The sequence below is a fragment of the Nelumbo nucifera genome, chromosome 6 (genome assembly GCF_055504915.1).
Source record: "Nelumbo nucifera cultivar China Antique chromosome 6, China Antique-T2T, whole genome shotgun sequence".
NCBI lineage: Eukaryota > Viridiplantae > Streptophyta > Magnoliopsida > Proteales > Nelumbonaceae > Nelumbo > Nelumbo nucifera.
The window spans coordinates 41942559-41960719 of NC_142654.1; the positions used below are offsets into that span (position 1 = coordinate 41942559).

An 18161-nucleotide genomic window follows, 5' to 3' on the forward strand; every position below is an offset into this window, starting at 1 on the left:
AAAGAGAATACAATTGGGAATTGCAGAAAATAAGAAAATAAAATTTATTAATGCTGAAATTAAAGGTTCGGAATTAAACAAGACAATAACAAAAATTTAGAAATTAATAGAGTACTAAAATTAACAAAAGAAATAAATAAAAGTGATCTAAAATTCGGATCTAGTGGCAGTAGTTGCAGATTGGCCGGACAACTTGCAGGAACCCCTCCTGACAAGAACTGGGCGTCCTTCCCCTCTTTAGCCCTCGAACCCCTCGAGACACCTTAGCCTTGAACCGGACGAGTTCAGATATGCAAAACAGGAATTAAATCTAAAAGAGTGTTGAAATAAAAATAATGGAAAAGAAAATGAAGAAAAGAAAAGAATGGTTGATCAGATCCAGTGGCGGTAGTTGCTGATTGGTTGAATAGCTTGTAGGAACCCCTCCTGACAAGAACTTGGCGTCCTCCCCTTCTACAGCCCTTGAACTCCTGAAGAAATCCTAGCCTTGTGAACTGAGTGAATTAGGGCCCTGGGGGTCCTTTTTATAGAGAAGGGTGGACACAACTAGGAATAGAGAAAAAGAGGGGGCGTTAGTTGGGTTTTAACAAAGTTATGGGCGCCCTATGGTTTCTAATGGAGGGTTAGGATGATTCTAGGATGATCTTAGGGCTGAGAAGAAAAGAAGAGGATGCTCAATATTATGTAGGGCCCCAAGAAATGAATGGAAGAGATTAAGACACCTAGGATTGAAAGGTGGAGATTAAAAGAGGTGGGTGGCACCCTAGAGTGGATGGCTGAGATAGAAGATGGAATGGAGGGCTGAGATCTAGTGGTTAGGAGCTGAATGGTGAGGATTAGTAGTTAGGTGGCACCCTAGGGTTTAAAAACTACAAAGAGAGTGCCGTAGAATGGATGGTGGAGATTAGAAGAGGTGGAGGGTGGAGATTAAACAACTAGGGGCGGCTAGGGTTTGCTATGGATGAATAGAATATGTTAAATGGAGCCCTAGGGTTTGCTAAGGAGAGGGGAGCATGCTAATATAGTAGGAGGGGCGCCAAATTGGGTTTAGCAGATAGGAGGCGCCCTCCTGTCCTCAGTTTTTCACAAAAACACCCCCTTTCTCTGCTGGAGTTCACACCAACTTCCCAAAAGCTACATTTTAGCCATGTAACTTCCCTAGTTTCCCACAAAATTTGCACAGAGACCTTCAGAGGTAACAACATTGAATTTAACTAGGAAAATGGCATACTTTGACTATTCTAAGGTGAAAAATACCCCTGAAATGATGCCCTTAAGGCATTCAAATGTAGAGTTATCAGGGAGTTTGGGCAGTGGCGCCAGAGGTGACAGGAAACTTTGACAGCACACCCAATCCTTGTATATTTGATCATGCATCAGCTTGGAGGTTAGCAATAGGGTCAAGAATTTCTTTTTACTAGAAGCCAGGTGCTCTCTGAATCTCCTTTCCATGTTCCTACAGTACTTGATGAAATCAATCATGTCCCCTTTGATGTTATCGATGGTTGGAATGAACTATAAGAAGCCTAGTTGCCTTAGGACCCATACAAGGACATATGGTGCCAATCCGTATAAACCTTCTAGAACCATGGTTTGTCTTCCTTCTATGGCTAAACGGGGTTGATTACGCCCTTCTTGGATAGGTAACCCAATGTTCCAATTGATCTTTCCTTTTGTGGCCCTTTGCAATGACGCCAAGTTTTGTTTCTCTGTTAAGGCTGTTGCTTGTAGATTAGTGGCCAATATTTCTTTAACCTTGTATATGGGTTGAGATAAAAGCTTTCTGGTGTGGATGACCATATGTGGCAGATGTTGTATTAGCCATAGCTATAAAATTTGGAGGGAGCCACGAAAAGACCATGCTTTACCTATTTGCAATATGGTTAAGCCTTGCAAAATTTCTGCTAAGATCATGGGAGCCAAGGTGAATGATGATGCTTCTTTGGTTTGACACAACACTGTGACTAGTCTTGCATGAAACTTATAAGCAAGATGGTGGTCAGGATAAGTGGGAGTGGTCTCCTTAAAAGACAGAGGAAGACAAGGAGCAGGGAATCAACCAAAAGGTTAGGGCAGAGGGAGTGATGAGACGACTTGAGTAGGGAATCTAGCAAGAGGGTTGATCAATAGTGAAGCAATGAATTTCGTTACGAGGGGATCCCTATTTATAGGGAATGATCTCGAGATCCAGAAAGGAAGGTGTCAAAAGTGTTTGTTTTCTACTAGGAAAGAGAATATTAGATTAACTATCGGCTATTAATGAGTGTTTCTAGGGTTTCGCCACGTGTTCTTATGGGACCTCTCGAAGGTTGACTTTCCTTTCACCCGAGGATCCTCATAACCCATGTGTTCTACTGTTTTTTGCATCCCCCTTAACCCACGTAGCGTTAGTGATATCATTGTTTAGCAGGTAGCCTTTTATTAGACTTACGTGGCGCCCGGTCACGCATGTAACTTAAAACTACACATGCAACCGGTATTTGGGCCTAGTTTTGGCCAAGCATGGCTTCGTGACGATCCAGGGTTTATCGTAAGACTGTGTTCCTCTAGGGTTCCTCACTAAACTGCATGTATCTCAGGTTTATTGCAAGGTCACACACGACCAAGGTTCATTGCAGGTTTAACTAAACCCTGTTTTAGGCTCGTACGAAGTACAAATCTATTGTGAACGTGCGATGAATCGTGTGTTCATCACGATCGTGCAATACATTATAAGTTCATCACATGCGACCAATGAACTGTAAGCCAATCGCAAGCGTATATATGGTATCCATTTAGTGTTTTCTGTGCTCCGAAGGACTAAGTGAGCACTATGTACCTACATTAGCCCCTGCTTATTGGTAAGTGGACTCTTATCAATCAACATTTTGCTTTCACATTTGTTGCGATGGGTCAATAAATACCCGTGCATTGGGTCAGGTGATTTTCTCTATTTTGTTCCACCTTTTGAAGGGCATAGTTGTAAAATTCTTTTGATTACTTAATCGTAAAGCGCCGGCTGGGGTTTCGTACTCGCGCCTGTTCATCTTCCCCGGTGCCGTTTGTCATTCCTGACATGTGAGAACATGTTATAAAGGGGCAGGGAGACTGTATCGAAGCTTCACTTTGTCTCCTTGCTAGCGTCTCTATCCTATTCTATGTGTCCTTTAACTTGCTCTACAACACCCTTTCTATTACCCTTCTTGTTTTATGTCTTACCCACTGTTTATTTGTCATGGCTCCTCGCCAAAAGAAAGTGGAATGTCCTTTTGTCGACTTCGTTAGGGAAGTCGATATAGCAGAATTACTATCAGAGAGGGAAATGACCATGGCGACCAATGGGAGAAGGGGTTTTTGGCCATTGATGCCAGTGTCCCAAGGCGAGGGTGGGTTGTTCGACGTTATCATTGGCACGGAGTTAATGTGCCTTTTCGACTGGCCAGATCAATCGATGTCATATAAATGTCTGGAAACTTAGACTAGCAACTCGAAATCTTCGAGTAGCTATAGTGTCTGGATGGAGTTTGTGCCCAAGAACCCAATGTGCTGTCAGATGCTACAGGACGCTAGAAGGGGGTGAAATATGTAACGCCCCTCCTAGAACATTGGTGCTGTCGGACTCACACCTTCGTCGGTGCGTTTGGCGAGTCCATTGTTACCATTGAAGATTTTGCATCTCTAACATATTGAGTTTGTTCCTTATATTCTGAGAGGGCTCTATGATGAGCTCATCGCAGAGATTGTTGTGTTTAAGTCTCAAGTGGATAAGATCACTGTGCAGGGAAATTTGCTGTTGGAGCAGTGGCTTTAGTATTGGTTTGAGTCTCACAGGTAGGAGAAATGTGATGGTGCGTGGAGTAGACAACCAATGCTACCTTGCTGCTTTGATCCTGTATGTTGCTTCCCGGTTTCTGTTCCCGGGTCTCCTTGACTATGGGTTGCATAGAGTTTTGGTGCCTCTCGCCGCCATGGTTGCTAGCGGCCATCGGTTACCCTTGGCATCTATGTTTCTGGGTTACTTGTCTGAGCAGCTAGATGATACCGTTCAGCAAATAATGGACCCTAGTTGCAAGAGGTGCATCAGTTACGTCTGTGCTCCCTTTTTGTGGATGTTTATGTGCGAGCGATTTGACCTCAGTGTCACACCCCATAATCTCTCTTCTATACGCATGGACATGGCTACTATGGAGGGGAAAACGTTGGCTCCAGGCCAATAGACACAAGCAGTTTAAGATGACAAAAATTGGTTTAAGGCTGGCTTTGCTCGATGATTTCGTGTGGAGGTCGTAAACCCAGGCCATTCGCCATGCAATGCCGTTTTGCATCAGCGCTCCAGTCTCTGAAGATAGTGACCAACAGTGCATGATGGAAAGCAAAAGTCCTGCCATAGGTGTGGTGCAGCTAGTCACTTGGCCTGGCGTCATCGCGTACCTTGATCACACAGGTGAGGCCCAGTTGAGCGTTTACTGACTGGACTGTGTGCTTCGCTAGTTCGGTTATGATGACATGGGTGCTCAGTTCCTGAGATCCATGGGATAAGATGTCTTCTAGGTCTGGTGCTGTGACCTTGCCTTCCTTGGGTGCGCGCAGTTCCCCGTCGCAGGTTTTGCGAGGGTGCAGGGTTGTAAGTACCTTCACTTTGCATATATTTGTATGCTATTTGGGGGCTTCCAAGAGCTGTTGAGGACGAACCACCATCCCCTTCATGTCTTGGCTCCCCTTGAAGGTCACGCTACCAATCAGGGTTATAGTCCTGCTGCTCCTCCATCGCACTTTCTGAAGAAAGGGAGGACAAAGTGTGATGGAGAGCATTCTGTGGAGGTGGAAGAGAGTAGATGTCCTCCAGCGAAGAAGCTGAGGTCAACGAGAGTGCCTTGCCCAGTTCAGCCACAAGTTGTACCACAACCTTCTGCCTCGGATGTGGCTTCATCGTAGGTCCGGGAGTGTCGTACTAAGTCCAGACAAGAACCCCTTATTCCGACACCAAAGGGGAAAGATCACTCTGACGTGGAGTTAGCGTAGTCAGCGATCTTTGTCCCTCAATGGAAAGTCACCTGTGTCTGCTTCTCGAGTGGGCGTGTGAAGAAGATGGCTCCCCGACCTCAGAAGAGGGGGCCAGAAGAAGGGGATTTGATAAGGGATCTTAACTATCTGTTCCTATTATTTCCTTATTACTGTGATTAACTTTTCTATTCTGTGACTGACATGTTCGGTTTTCGTTTTGTAGTCTATGGAAACCAGCGAAGTTCCGTCGGATACTAATGCTCCAGAAGTCCCTCTCGAGGGTGTAAGTATGGAGGTACGTGACCTCGTCACAGATTCCCAAGGAAGTAAGCCCCTTTGATCCAGTTCCGCCATTTGTCGAGTAATTGCCAGAAGCAACTCAACCGACACAGCCCCCCATTTAGGTCGATAAGGATGTTGAGATTGCTGGTGTTGGTGATGCCACTGCCGATGCTATGGCATGGGAAAAGGAAGGCCTTATGGGGTAGAGCCAGAGCCAGTGGTTTGTCACGAAGAGGCGTCCGCTCCTTCTGTAGCCGTCGAGGTCGAGGCCCCCACTGATCTAGAGACCCAGACTGAGGAGGAAGCCAAATATTCCATTGAACCAAAGATCCCTATCGAAGGAGTTGGGGCTCCTGCAGACTTGGAGGTCCAACTTGGAGATGGAGGCGTAGGGTCAAGGGTTGTATCGCCAGTTGAAGAGTTGACGTATGAGGAGCTTGCGCAGATACAACAGGAACTCGAGGCGTACTGCGATAAGCATGACATCCCTCCTTTGGGTTATGCAGCCGTAGACCCTGTTCAAGTCCAAGGTCGTTGTAGGAATGACAGGTACTCTGTCTCTTGCTCAGTGGTGGAGTTCACTTCAATTATCATACAAGCTTGATGGTTACCGTCTACAAATCTTCACCCGGTGGTCATGGGCCCAGCTCTAAATACAATTACGACCATGATGGACCACATAATGAACTGTCCTGTCAAGGAGCTCTCATGGTCAGACTTCGCTTGATGGATGGAATCCTGTAGGTCCTTTTTCATCATCGGCTTCTAGATGGGTCAGATTGAGAAATGAGTTGTTATGTTTGCCCATGCATTTTGGAAGGCTGGCCTGAAGGTGTCATAGTCGGTTTTATTTTGCTTATTGAAAGACGCAAGCCTTCGTCGGAAAGTGGTCATGGCTAGTATTGCAAAGGCGACAGAGAAGCTGGAGGCTCTGATGGATGAATGTGGTCGACAAAAGAAGATCCTAGTGGAGTATGAAGCGAAAGTTAAAGACCTGGACAACTTTGAAGAGTGCAGAAGGCTTTGGAGAGTATATTGCCATGCGGAAAGATTGGGCAGCGGCATGAATATTTGTGATTATTGACCCTTGTAAATTATTTGAGAATTGGATGAGAAAAAACTGTGAACTTTTGCCTTATGTTATCTCTTTCCATATCTGTGATTATTTGTGTTGTGATAATTTTATTGCAGTGTTTATTGGGCATTGGCCTCTGTGCAGTTATTATCAGTCTCTAGCGTATATCAGAGCCAATCGTTTTGAAAAGTTTTCTTAGTGTTTTTTGTGTTTATTGTTTGTGAAAAAATCCATATGATAATCATTTAACTCCATCGCAGATTGGGCAGTCTCATGTCCGGAATGGTACTACTTACTAGAAGGCTACATCAAGGCTTTATCGCGAAGGCTACACGAGCAAAGATCAACTACTTCTTGGCCATATACTAGTGAGTATGGTGTTGCCTGTGTGCTTTTCCTTATTGTGGTACGATAAGCCTAGAGTATTTCTGATAACTTTTCTGACCAATCCTTTTGGTTATCAACCACCGTTTTGCTTAACATCCTTAGTAAACTCTTATTGGTGGCTTCTGCTTGGCCATTTCCTTGTGGGTAATACGTCGTGGATGTTCCCAATCTTGCACCGTATTGCCCTAAAAAGATCCTAGGCTTCCTGATTCTTAATGGATAGGCCGTTGTCTGTCAAAATCATCATTGGGACTTTGAATTGGTGAACTACATGTTGCCTGAGGAAATTTGCTATGTTTTCTGTGCAAATCGTTTGTAAAGGCCAACCCTTTGCCCATTTGGTAAAGTAGTCTATGGCCACTATGATGAAACGGTATCCCCTTGAAGGGGGTGGATTTTGCCTACGAAAACTACTCCCAGGTGTGGAAAGGCCTGGGTGTGATGATAGGATGGAGATTGTTGGCAGGTTTGTATATTCTTTCAGCATGTATCTGGCATTTATGACATCTGCACACATGTTTTTGAGTGTCCTCCACCATGGTGGGCTAGTAGAAACCTAGGTGTAAGATGTGGTTGTATAGAGCCACCTATCCTTGGTGTGGGGTGGGCTTAGAGCTATGGGCTGCTTCTAGCACTTCCTCTATTTCTTCACTGGCCATGCATCATAGAGGCTTTCTAGTGTGAGACTTCCTGTATAACATTCCTTCTTGGAGGTAGAATCTCTTGGCTTTGGATAGAAGCTTCCTTCTCATTGTTGGGTCTATTGATAGTGTATTTTCTTTTAAGTACTTTACATACATACTCCTCCAACCTATCTCTCCTACCACTAGGCAATCTCTCCCATCCACCTTTGGAACACATTTTTCACAATCGTGCTATATCCTGGCGGCGTCTAACATCATCACAGGCCAGTAGCACCCCAATCTTTGCAGCTTTCTGCATAGGGCATTGGCGATGTCTCCATAATGAGTCTTGTAGGTTTCATTTAGGACTGTCTCCGCCTCTTTTGACCCTAAGCACCTCATTCTGGCCCTGTCCACCAGCTGATGGTATAGTACCCCATTCACCAATTGGAACCTCAAAACTACATTGCTATCATGCATCCCCACTGTCGGGCTACTTAGTTTCTGAATTATGTCATGCCTCTAATCGTCTGTCGTGATTTCATCTTCCTTTTCTACCTAGTCCTCCAACGTAATGGTTGATGGTTTATTAAGGGCCTGTTTGTTTGCTCTAAAGTCTAACATTTGAAAATGTAATAATTACATTAAGAGGTATATTGGTATTGGTGAACTTTTCTTTCCTCTGAACTCTGAATGTAGAGAATGTTGTTCTTAATTTTGAATTATGAATTCTGAAAACTATCACATATCCATTTTGACACCATATATGAGAGTTTTTGTTTGTCTTTTTGGGGGTATCATTAGAAAACAAAAAGTTGTATGACTGTAGTTTAAGAGATAAGAGATAAGAGGAAACGAACAACAAATTTTCTCTTAAAGTTAAAAGATTTCTCTTAAGAGATAAGAGTTAAGAGGAAACAAATAGGTCCTAAGTGTTTGAATGATAATTTTGATTGGGTCTTTGCTGGATTGTGTTTTTGATCCCAAGGTAGCTAGTGCATTGGCAAACCTGTTTTTGGCCTTGTTTTGATGTTCAAAGTCTACCTCCAGGTCACGGATTAGTCTCTTGATAAAGGTCCTATATGGAAAAATCATTAACTCTTTAATTGTCATGCTTCCATCAAGCTGGCCAATTACCAATTTAGAGTCGCCAGTCACTCTGATCTTCTTAGCTCTAGAATCTCTTGCCTTGATCAAAGCCAAGACCAAGGCTTCGTATTCTGCTATGTTATGGGAACAGGGGAATTGAAGTTTGAACGAGTAAGCAGAGGTATGCCTATTAGGCGAAGTCAAGGTAACCCCAGCATCGGCTGAGTTATTAGTACGACTCCCATCAAAAGTCAAAACCAACTCTCTTCCTTCGGTTACCGCGATAATGGGTAGGTCTCCTGGTATTTCTTCCGATATGGGAAAGTCATCATTAGAGGGAGAGGTTACGTGGTCCACCACTGCCTGATACTTAATGGCCCTAGGTTGAGTGTATTCAATCATATACTCACTCAGCTGCATCATCCACTTGACAAGTCTGCCAGAAAGGGGAGGTTTCTCCATAAAGAACCTGACTGGGGTTTTTAAGGCTTTGAAGGTGCCTAGGACTGCCAAGGCTTATTAGAGTGCCTAGGGCTGCTAGGGCTTAGAGAGTGCATGGGAGTGGTAGGGCTTATTAGAGTGAGTGTGGGTATGTTTGAAACTCTGAACCAGACCACTTTCCAGTTATGCCCTGGACCTTGGAGACAGATGGGGAAAACTAGAAAGTTACACCTAACCCCTAGACTCGATTATGGTACTACACTAGGTGTTGGATTGGGTTGTCTTTGATATGCCAATCAGTGAGATCCTTAGCGGGGGTCAAAACTTGGGTATGTTGGGATAGTCTGAGAATTCACCTGAGTGGGTGATCATAGTGACAGAATCAGCCCCTTTGTCGGACAGAGTGAATGATCGGGGACAACACTCTCTCTAATGGAAACCTAAACTGCAGATAGCTGATTGAGATTTGTTTTGCAATATATATATATATTATGTTTTTATGAAAAAGGTTTGCAATGGTTTTAATTCCTGAGATCCATCTTAAGTAGAGAGTGTGACATTGTACCTTGTAGCCAAGGGAGAGGTCCTCTCTTTTCGGGTAGTGTTTGATCATTATGGGCTGAGAAGTTATGTGTAAGACCATTTAGTGTTTATATACCTGATGGGGTAATCTCACTTAAGTCCATAGTCCTTAGGGCTTCATAAGGTGGCTGGACCCAATGACCATTTAGTGTAAATGTTAGGCTTGCTAAGAGCCCATACTGATGGGCTTAGGGGTTCACTGTGTTTAGCAGTGAATTCGGCCACACCTTGTTACAAAAGCTAGGCTGAACCCATATGGCTTTTGTGGAGATCAATGTTAGGGTCCCACACCATACAAAGAGAGCCAAGCTAGCCAACAAATTAAAAGGGAAGTGAGCCTGATAGCTTAATGAGCCTAAAACCCATTTCGGATTGGGTTAATTTGATTAATTAAATATAGGCGAATTTGTGCTTAGATCTGGATATGGATCAGCAAGAAGATAAGATAAGTCTTATCCACTTAAGAGTTCAGATCCAAGTAAAGATTTGGATCGATGAACCCTTTCCTAACAGGATTAGGAAGCTGATTCAGAAAGATTATAACTAGAGGGTGAATTCCTTCTGTTAAACACTTTTACAGAATCCAGATTTTTCCTCTGTTCTTGCCACCCTACCTTGTTTGATCTCTATAGTCTTGGACTGATCAAACTGAGGGGATGAGAGATCCATCCTATGGACGCCCAAAGATTGCGGAATAAGGGGTGAATTTCAAAAATTTATCTCTCCCTTCAACTGGGAATCGTATTCCCTATTTAGAAAATCATATTTTCAAGGATCAATCTTGAACCATAAACTGAACCAGATCTGAACCAAAAGGAGTGGGAGAGGATTATACCTGATACGGAGAAATACTATCTCCCAATGGAGGTGTTCACGCCCAAGGAAGGATCCAAAATCTGCTCCCACTGAAGATGGCGCAGTGAAGGATGGAGCAGAATCAACAACGTTCTTCAAAAGAACTTGACCCTTCGCAAGAATCAACTGGACGGCTTGTGAGTACAGCTCCAACCAATATTTTCCCAAAAGATTGAGATCAAGATCAAATCTTGATTGCTCCCAAGAACTGGAGATCGAACTGAAGGAATGGCAATGGCAGGAAGGTGGCGGCAGGAGAGAATTCGCAGTATGCAGGACATCTCTCAATCTCTCTTTCTTTAAGAGAAGAATGCTGTTGATGATGTAAAAGGCTGCCGCCCCCTTCCCCTTTTATAATCTCAAAGGGATAAGCTCCTAATCAGATTAGGAGTTGCTAATCCAAATCATATTTGGGTTAGAAGTCCCTTAGTGATAAGGGATAATCCTATCTTATCTGCAGATCAGATCAGCTATCTCCTAATCTAATTAGGAGGTGTCCAGATCTAAATCTCATTTAGATCTTGGACTCTCTGAGTGGATAGGGTCTAAGCCCAATCCTTTTAGTTGACCCACTTCAGAATTCGCCCCCTTTAAATGACTGATCAAATCAGCCCAGTTCGAAATGGGCTTAAGGCCCATTTAAGGTTATGTACTCAAAAAGCCTTCCAAACTGCTGCCCAGTTGGGCTTCCTTGTATGGCGTGGGACCCAAGCATTGATCTACACGTCAGCCACATGGGTTCAGCCTAGCCTTTGTTTCAAGGCCTGGCCGAATGCACTGTTGAAGACAGTGTACCCCCTGAAACCCATCAAATGGGCTCTATGGGCCCAACACTTACACTAAGTGGTCCCTGGGCCAAGCCACCTTGTAACACCCAGGGACTGTGGGCAGATGCAAGATTAGCCCATCAGGTGTTATCCTCAATGGTCTTACACTTAACCTCTCAGCCCATAATGATCATACACTGCCCGACAAGAGAGGACCTCTCCCTCGGCTGCAAGGAACAGTGTTGCACTCTCCACTTATATGGATCCCAGGAATTAAAACCTTTTGCAAACCTTTTAGAAACCATAATATATATACTTTTATATCTCATATAAAATATACTTTGCAAAAAACAAATCTCAACGATTGAAATCGGCTGCCGGCAGTCTTGGCTTCCATCAGTGAGAGTGCATCCCTGATCATTACCTTTGTCTAACAAAGGGGCTGATCTTGTCACTATGATCACCCACTCAGATGAATTCTCGGACTGTCCCAACATACCTAGGTTTTGACCCCTGCTAAGGATCTCACTGATTGGTACATCAAAGATAGCCCAATCCGACACCTAGTGCAGTATCATAATCGAGTCTATGAGTCGGGTGTAAGTTTCCAGTTTTGCCCATCAATCTCCAAGGTCTAGGGCAATACTGGAAATCTGGTCCAATTCAAAGATTCAATTAATCCTACACTGTATGTGCCTAGGGTCTCACCCTGGCAGCTGAGACAGGCCACCCCAACTGACTTGGTGGCACCACAGTGTCAGCCTTGTGGCTGTGAACATTCTAAACTAACACAAGACCGACCCACTAGCTGTGAACATTCTAAACTAACACGAGTCTCATTAAGTGTCCAGTTTAAGGGTATTACACAGAAACATACCAAGGGAACATGAATCAAATATGTCTTTATTCATTTACAATAAATTCATAAAGTACATCATTCTGATTGAAGCTAAGGGCATACAAAACTGTCTAACACAAGATTCGATCTTGATTCTGATTTTTGCTAGAAAAATTAGATCAGAAGTTGTGCTCATTGGTGTGTACGGAAGTGAGTTGTTAACCACTTTGGAACACCAGTTTTAATATTTATAATTTCTTTTTTATTTCTCATAACAGTTACAAACGCAGTAAATGGTGAGAACGGGCCGTATCCACAGGGAAGCGAGGGAAAAATCTTTATAAACTTTAATCCAGATAAAAGAACACAAAGGGAAGTTGCAGAGCCACGAAATTTTAATTAATTAAATTGAAATTCATTAAAAAAAATTCGAACACTGTTGAAAGTGAAAAATGCATAAAAGTAAATAAGTAACAAAAAATAAATAAAAGAAATTAAATAAAAAAGTCTATAATCCGATCAGAGGTAGCAATCTCCAGATCTCTCCTTTGACCCTCGAACTTCTCGAGTTAGGCCTTCCGTCTTACCTGACCAAATTCCAGATCTGTAGGAAAGAAACAAAGCAAAAATTAAACTGAATAAAAGTAAATTTGTAGGAAGGAAGAAAATCAGACTGGAAATTAAGGAATAAAGTTAAATCTAAAACTGAATTAAAATGGTTGGGATTCGATTCCAGAGGTGGCAGTAGTGGCTTTGGAGAACTACAAGAAGGAACCCATTTTTTTGATTGGGCGTTCTCCTCTTCCTCTACCCTTAAACTTCTCAAGATTAACCTTTCATCTTACCTAGGGTTTAATCCAACCCTTTCTCAGGGCCCCTTGGATCCTTTTTATAGTGAAGGGTGGATAAAACTAGGATTAGAGAGGAAGAGGGAGGCAGAAGCTAGGTTTTAGTAGAAATATGGGCGCCCTAGGGTTTAAAATGGAGGGTCAGATTGTCCTATGGAGATTCTAAGGCTGAGAAGAGAAGGAGGGGGCACCCAATATTATGTAGTGCTGAGATTTGGGTGCCCAGAATTGGATGGTGGAGATTTAGGCGCCTAGGGCTGAAAGGTGGAGATTACAAGGAGTGGGTGGTGCCCTAGAGTGGATGGATGAGATAGAGAATGGAATGGAGGGCTGAGATCTTGTGGCTAAAGGCTGAATGGTGAGGATTATAAGTAAGGTGGCGCCCTAGGGTTAGAAAGCTAAAAAGATAGTGCCCTAGAATGAATGGTGGAGATTAGAAGAGATGGAAGGTGGAGATTAAGTAGCTAGGGGCGGCTAGGGTTTGGTAAGGATGAAAAGGAGTGAAAAGGCACCTTAGGGTTTGCTAAGGAGAGGGGAGTATGCTAATATAGTAGGAGGGGTGTCATTTTGGGTTTATCGGATAGGAGGCACCCTCCTGTGCTAAGTTTTTTACAAAAAACCCCCTCTTTTAGCTGGCCTTTACACTAGCTTCCCAAAAACTACATTTCAGCCATGAAACTTCTCCGGTTTTCCACAAGTTTTGCATAGAGACCCTCAAAGGTCACAATATTGAAATTAACAAGGAAAATGGACATTTTGATTATTCTAAGGCCTAAAATACCCCTGAAATGATGCCCTTAAGGCATCAAACTACAAAGTTATCACACCCCCCAACTTAACCATTGCTAGTCCCTTAGCAATGCAGTCTTAAAATTACACTAAGTATAGAGATCATTCCCATTGCAAGATCATCTTTGACAAAATTAGCCAAGGATCTTGATTTCAGAATTCTCAAACTTTTTATTGATCGGTATTGGGCTTAAGGGGTAAAATTGTCTTGCTTTGAACATTATAGAAACTTGGTTTAAAATTCTTATGTATCCTTCCATTTGCAGATTGTCTTGATAAGTTGAGATTGATTTTTAAAATCGAACGGGTATTTTTCTTATCATTTGTGATAGTGGATTTCTATCCCTGAACTTGATATGCACACTTGCTTTAGGTGAAGAGACCCAGTTACTAAGTCTATGGTGTACATTGACCTTTTATTCTTTCTCTTTTTTTTTGAAACATTGTTCAGGGTAGTCCATTGTCTCTAACACTTGCTTTAGGTGAAGAGACCCAGTTACTAAGTCTATGGTGTACATTGACCTTTTATTCTTTCTCTTTTTTTTTGAAACATTGTTCAGGGTAGTCCATTGTCTCTAACAATTTGAAGAATTTCTATCTAAATTCTCAATCTTTCTCTTCTTATCTTTATAGGGGAAAACTTGGGAGTATTTTCTAATTTCTAAACGGTTTTGACAATATTCAAATAAGACCATTTTTGACTCCTTTCACTTGTTACCAATTTCTACAAAATTCAATATTCTTCTATCAGTTTCCTCAACTTTTTCTATTTGGGAATCTCTTTTGATGGAAAGAATTTTTAAAATTTTTAGTGTAATTGTTTGTTATGCATTTCTAAAGGCTTAGCTTCAATTTTTTTTTTTCAATTTTCTCTCTTTCTTTCCTCACCCCCAACTTAAGTGCCATTGTCCCTAATGGCATGACTAGGATGTTGCAAAGGACTTGGACCAAAGGGAACAATTAAGAGGGTTTTCCCGAGGGGTTCAAGGTTTGTCAACTAGTCTTGAATCCAGAAGAGAAAAAAATTCAAATCCTAACAGCAAAAACACTAAAAACTATGTTGGGTTGCCTCCCAACCAGCAAAAACACAAAATTCAAGGTTACGGTGTTTAGTTCTTCCAGAGGATTCTTGTGAAGGATCCTGTGTGTAGGACGCACCCTGCTGATTCTGTTCCATCCACAGCTGTGTCATCTTCAGCAGGAACGGATCTTGGAGCATTCTTTGGGTGTGAACACCAACTTTGGGAGATAGTGCTTCTCCGGATCAGGTATATTCCTCCCATTTACCTTTTGGTACAGATCTGGTTTGATTATGGTTCAAGTAGGATCCTTGAATAATATATTCTAAATTTAGGGAATATGATTCCCAGTTGGGAGAAGGTAGGAAATTTTTGAAATTCGCCCACCCATTCCGCAACGTTTATGGCGTCCATTGGATGGATCCTACCATTCTTTCAGTGGTATCAGAGCATAGGGTTCGAATCTTGAACCAAAAGAAAATCAGATCTGACCCTGCGCAGATGGATAGAAGGTGTTCTTTCAAGATTTGCGTAGATTGTTTTCTTTTTCAAGAAACTGTTTCTTGTTAAGGGCGATTGATCTGAAATTAATTTTTATTAAATCCAAAATTTTATTTAGAATTGTTCTTTATTTATTTTTGATTTAATGGACTGTTCAAACCTGGAGATCGCAGTGCAGTTTTAGCGCAGATGGTCTGCGCACCCTTTTTCTTTTATTTATTTTATACAATTCGGTCTGTAAATAATTTTTTTATTTTTCCTAGACTGAATGCATAGGATTTGATCAAGAATGTAATAAATTAATAGAAATAGGATTTCTGTTTTTTATTTTTCTTGATTAAAGAAGAAGGAAGAAGAAGGCGGCGCTGGAGGTTTGCAGATGGAGAAATCGCTTTCTGCGATTTGCAGTTTATGAAACTGCAACCCTAGTGATTAACCTCTGTTTTGTAGGTGGTGCGAACAGTCCATAATTGTTTTGTGTTTGTTTGAAATCAAAACTATTAATTTCAGATCTTTCAATAATTAATTCTTGAATTGAAAATCAGTTTTGGACCATTTCAGACTAGATTGGACCAGAACTGTTTGGACCGAATCTGGGGTTCGAAAGGGGCTGTTTTCAGTCCAATTTTCTCACAGTTATTGTTCCTAATCTGATGTTCAATTACAGGTATTAATTCGGCCCACCTGTAAAGCCCAGTTTTAAAGGGTTAAAACTGCAAAAGCCCATTATTGTGAGATGAGCTGTATGGGCCGAACTGCTTTCTGCGATTCAGCCCATACACCTAGTAGACATTAATTGTTAATGACTTGGATTTTAAATGGGCTGTTCAATGGACTTTACAGCAGTTAATTGATTAGATCAATTCCTCCTTTACGTGTGATGTTTGGATGTTTGATGTGCTGCGACCATGGGCCATAAGTACTTGGCCCATGATGACTCGTTAGTGGCTCTTGCGCACACCATGGCTGAATGCACATCATTGCCATGGTGTCCCTAGAGGTCATTGGATGATCCCCTCTTTGCTTGGTGGGCCCCACAACCTTGAAAAGGGATGCATACGGAACCCCTAGCCGATTAAGGCCCACCAGAAATCTGACTTTATGAAAGTCAGTGGGAGCCACTCTGGTTTGACCTAAATTAAAAATAGGGCGTAATTTTGTTCCCTCCGGCAAATATGAATGCATGTGATAGGGAGATCCATTTGATGGACTTTCTAAAGGCCTTCCGTCATTAGCACAATGATAGGTCCTTCAGTAATGAGGAAACGCACCATAAAATTGGGCTATCCATTTGCTGTTGGATCTGTTAGAGTGTTTCATAAGATGATAGGGGTGTCATAGACCGATGTGGGAGAGGCTTCACCAGAAAATGGGAACTCTCTCACGGTACCTTGGCGTAACCTGAATATGATGGGTGTGCACTCACTGGACAGAAAGGTTTACCTGAAAACGGCTATGAACCTTGTTTGACAGAGGCCAAAGGGAAACTCATTTGATGAGTGGATATGATCCTTCACAGAAAGGTGGTGGGGTTATGCAGCTGAAACAGTTGGCTTCACGCACCCCATGTGATTTCCCACATTTCTAGAGACATTTCGTCGTCTTCGTCGCTGAGAAAGGAGGGAAATCTCAGAGATGAACAAATGGGAATGGAACATAGATTAAAAGCCATATCTATGTAGGTAACATGAATCAAACTAAGGTTGTGGACTAATGATTTTGCTGTTTTATCAGAAAATGGCAAACGGTCAATTTGCAAAGCTTCTAGACGATAACAAGCTTAAGGGCCCAAACTATGCCGACTGGTACAGAAATCTTATGCTGGTCCTAACTTCCGAAAAGTTAGACAAGGTGGTGAAAAATCCTGCCCCGGAACGTCCGGGTGATAGGGCTTCTGAGGCCCGTAGGAGGGACTACCAAGATTGGGAGGATAAAAACTCCCTAGCCCGCTGCTTTGTCATTGCCTCATTAGACAACTCAATACAGAGGCAGTTCGATCAGATCGAACTAGCCAAGGACATATTGGACAGTCTAAGGACAATGTATGAAGAGCAGAACCGTTCTACTCGACAGAAGGTCCTGAAATTGTTCATGACCGCACAGATGACCAAAGGGCAGAAAGTTCATGACCATTGTCTTCGGATGATGGGATACATTAACGAACTTGAAGTTCTTGGATCCGGGCTAGATCTTGGCACGCAAGTGGATGCCATCCTAAACTCTTTGCCCTCTTCCTTCAATGCGTTCACTATGAACTACAATATGAATAAGCTGAATGTCAGCGTCCAGGAACTCAGCAATATGTTGCAGAGAGCCGAGGATTTACTCAAGAAGGATGAGCCTGTGGTTATGCTCGCTGAAGCTAACAAATCGGGCAAGAAAAAGAGAAAGGCAAAGAAGCCTCAGAAGAAGGCTGCCAAACCTAAGAAGCAGAAGAAGAACAAGGCATCTGATGTCTGTCACTTCTGCAAGCAGACCGGCCACTGGAAGAGGAATTGTCCTGCCTACCTGGAATCTAAGAAAGGTAGCATCGAAACTTGTGTCATAGAAACTAATATGTTAGTTACTTCTGTGTCCTGGTGTGTTGACTCCGGGGCTTCAACTCATGCGTGTAACTCACTGCAGGGGTTCAAAGTTAGCAGAAGGTTGAGTGAAGGTGAAGTGACATTGTTCTTGGGAACGACTGCAAGTGTTGCAGCTGCGGCAATAGGAACCATAGAATTAGTTTTTAAAGAAGGAATACTTGTGCTTAAAGATTGTCTTTATGTACAGAACTTGAGAAGAAATTTAATTTCTGTTTCAAAACTGTGTGCTGATGAATATACTGTTTATTTTAGTAATATGATTACTGTTAAACGGAATAATAAATTCATCGCATGCGGGGAACTAGAGAACAGTCTCTATGTTCTACATCCTTCTCTGGAAACTAACTTAACCGAAACTACGTCGGTCGAAAATCCCAAGAAAAGGAATCGTGATACAGTAAGTCCCACGTGCCTCTGGCATTACCGACTTGGCCATATCGGTATTGACCGAATCACAAGGCTGGTAAAGGATGGTCCTTTGGATTTTCTAAACGTAG

The 18161-nt window shown here is 42.5% G+C and overlaps 1 protein-coding gene across 1 annotated transcript; it reads right to left on the reverse strand.

Moving 5' to 3' along the window:
- Window positions 1-7591: 7591 nt before the first annotated feature.
- LOC104610678 (uncharacterized) lies at window positions 7592-8901 on the reverse strand. Its single transcript, XM_010277409.1, has 2 exons — window positions 8395-8901; window positions 7592-7663 (listed from the first exon to the last, which is right to left on the reverse strand). The coding sequence occupies exons 1-2, from the start codon at window positions 8899-8901 to the stop codon at window positions 7592-7594; spliced, it is 579 nt and encodes a 192-aa protein (XP_010275711.1).
- Window positions 8902-18161: the final 9260 nt, after the last annotated feature.

Excerpts from the sequence above, each read along its gene's own strand:
- LOC104610678 (XM_010277409.1), bottom strand. The coding sequence starts at position 8,901 with ATGGAGAAACCTCCCCTTTCTGGCAGACTTGTCAAGTGGATGATGCAG. Across the intron at positions 7,664-8,394 it reads GACTAATCCGTGACCTGGAG|AAAGCTGCAAAGATTGGGGT; the intron begins GTAGACTTTGAA and ends TGCCCTATGCAG.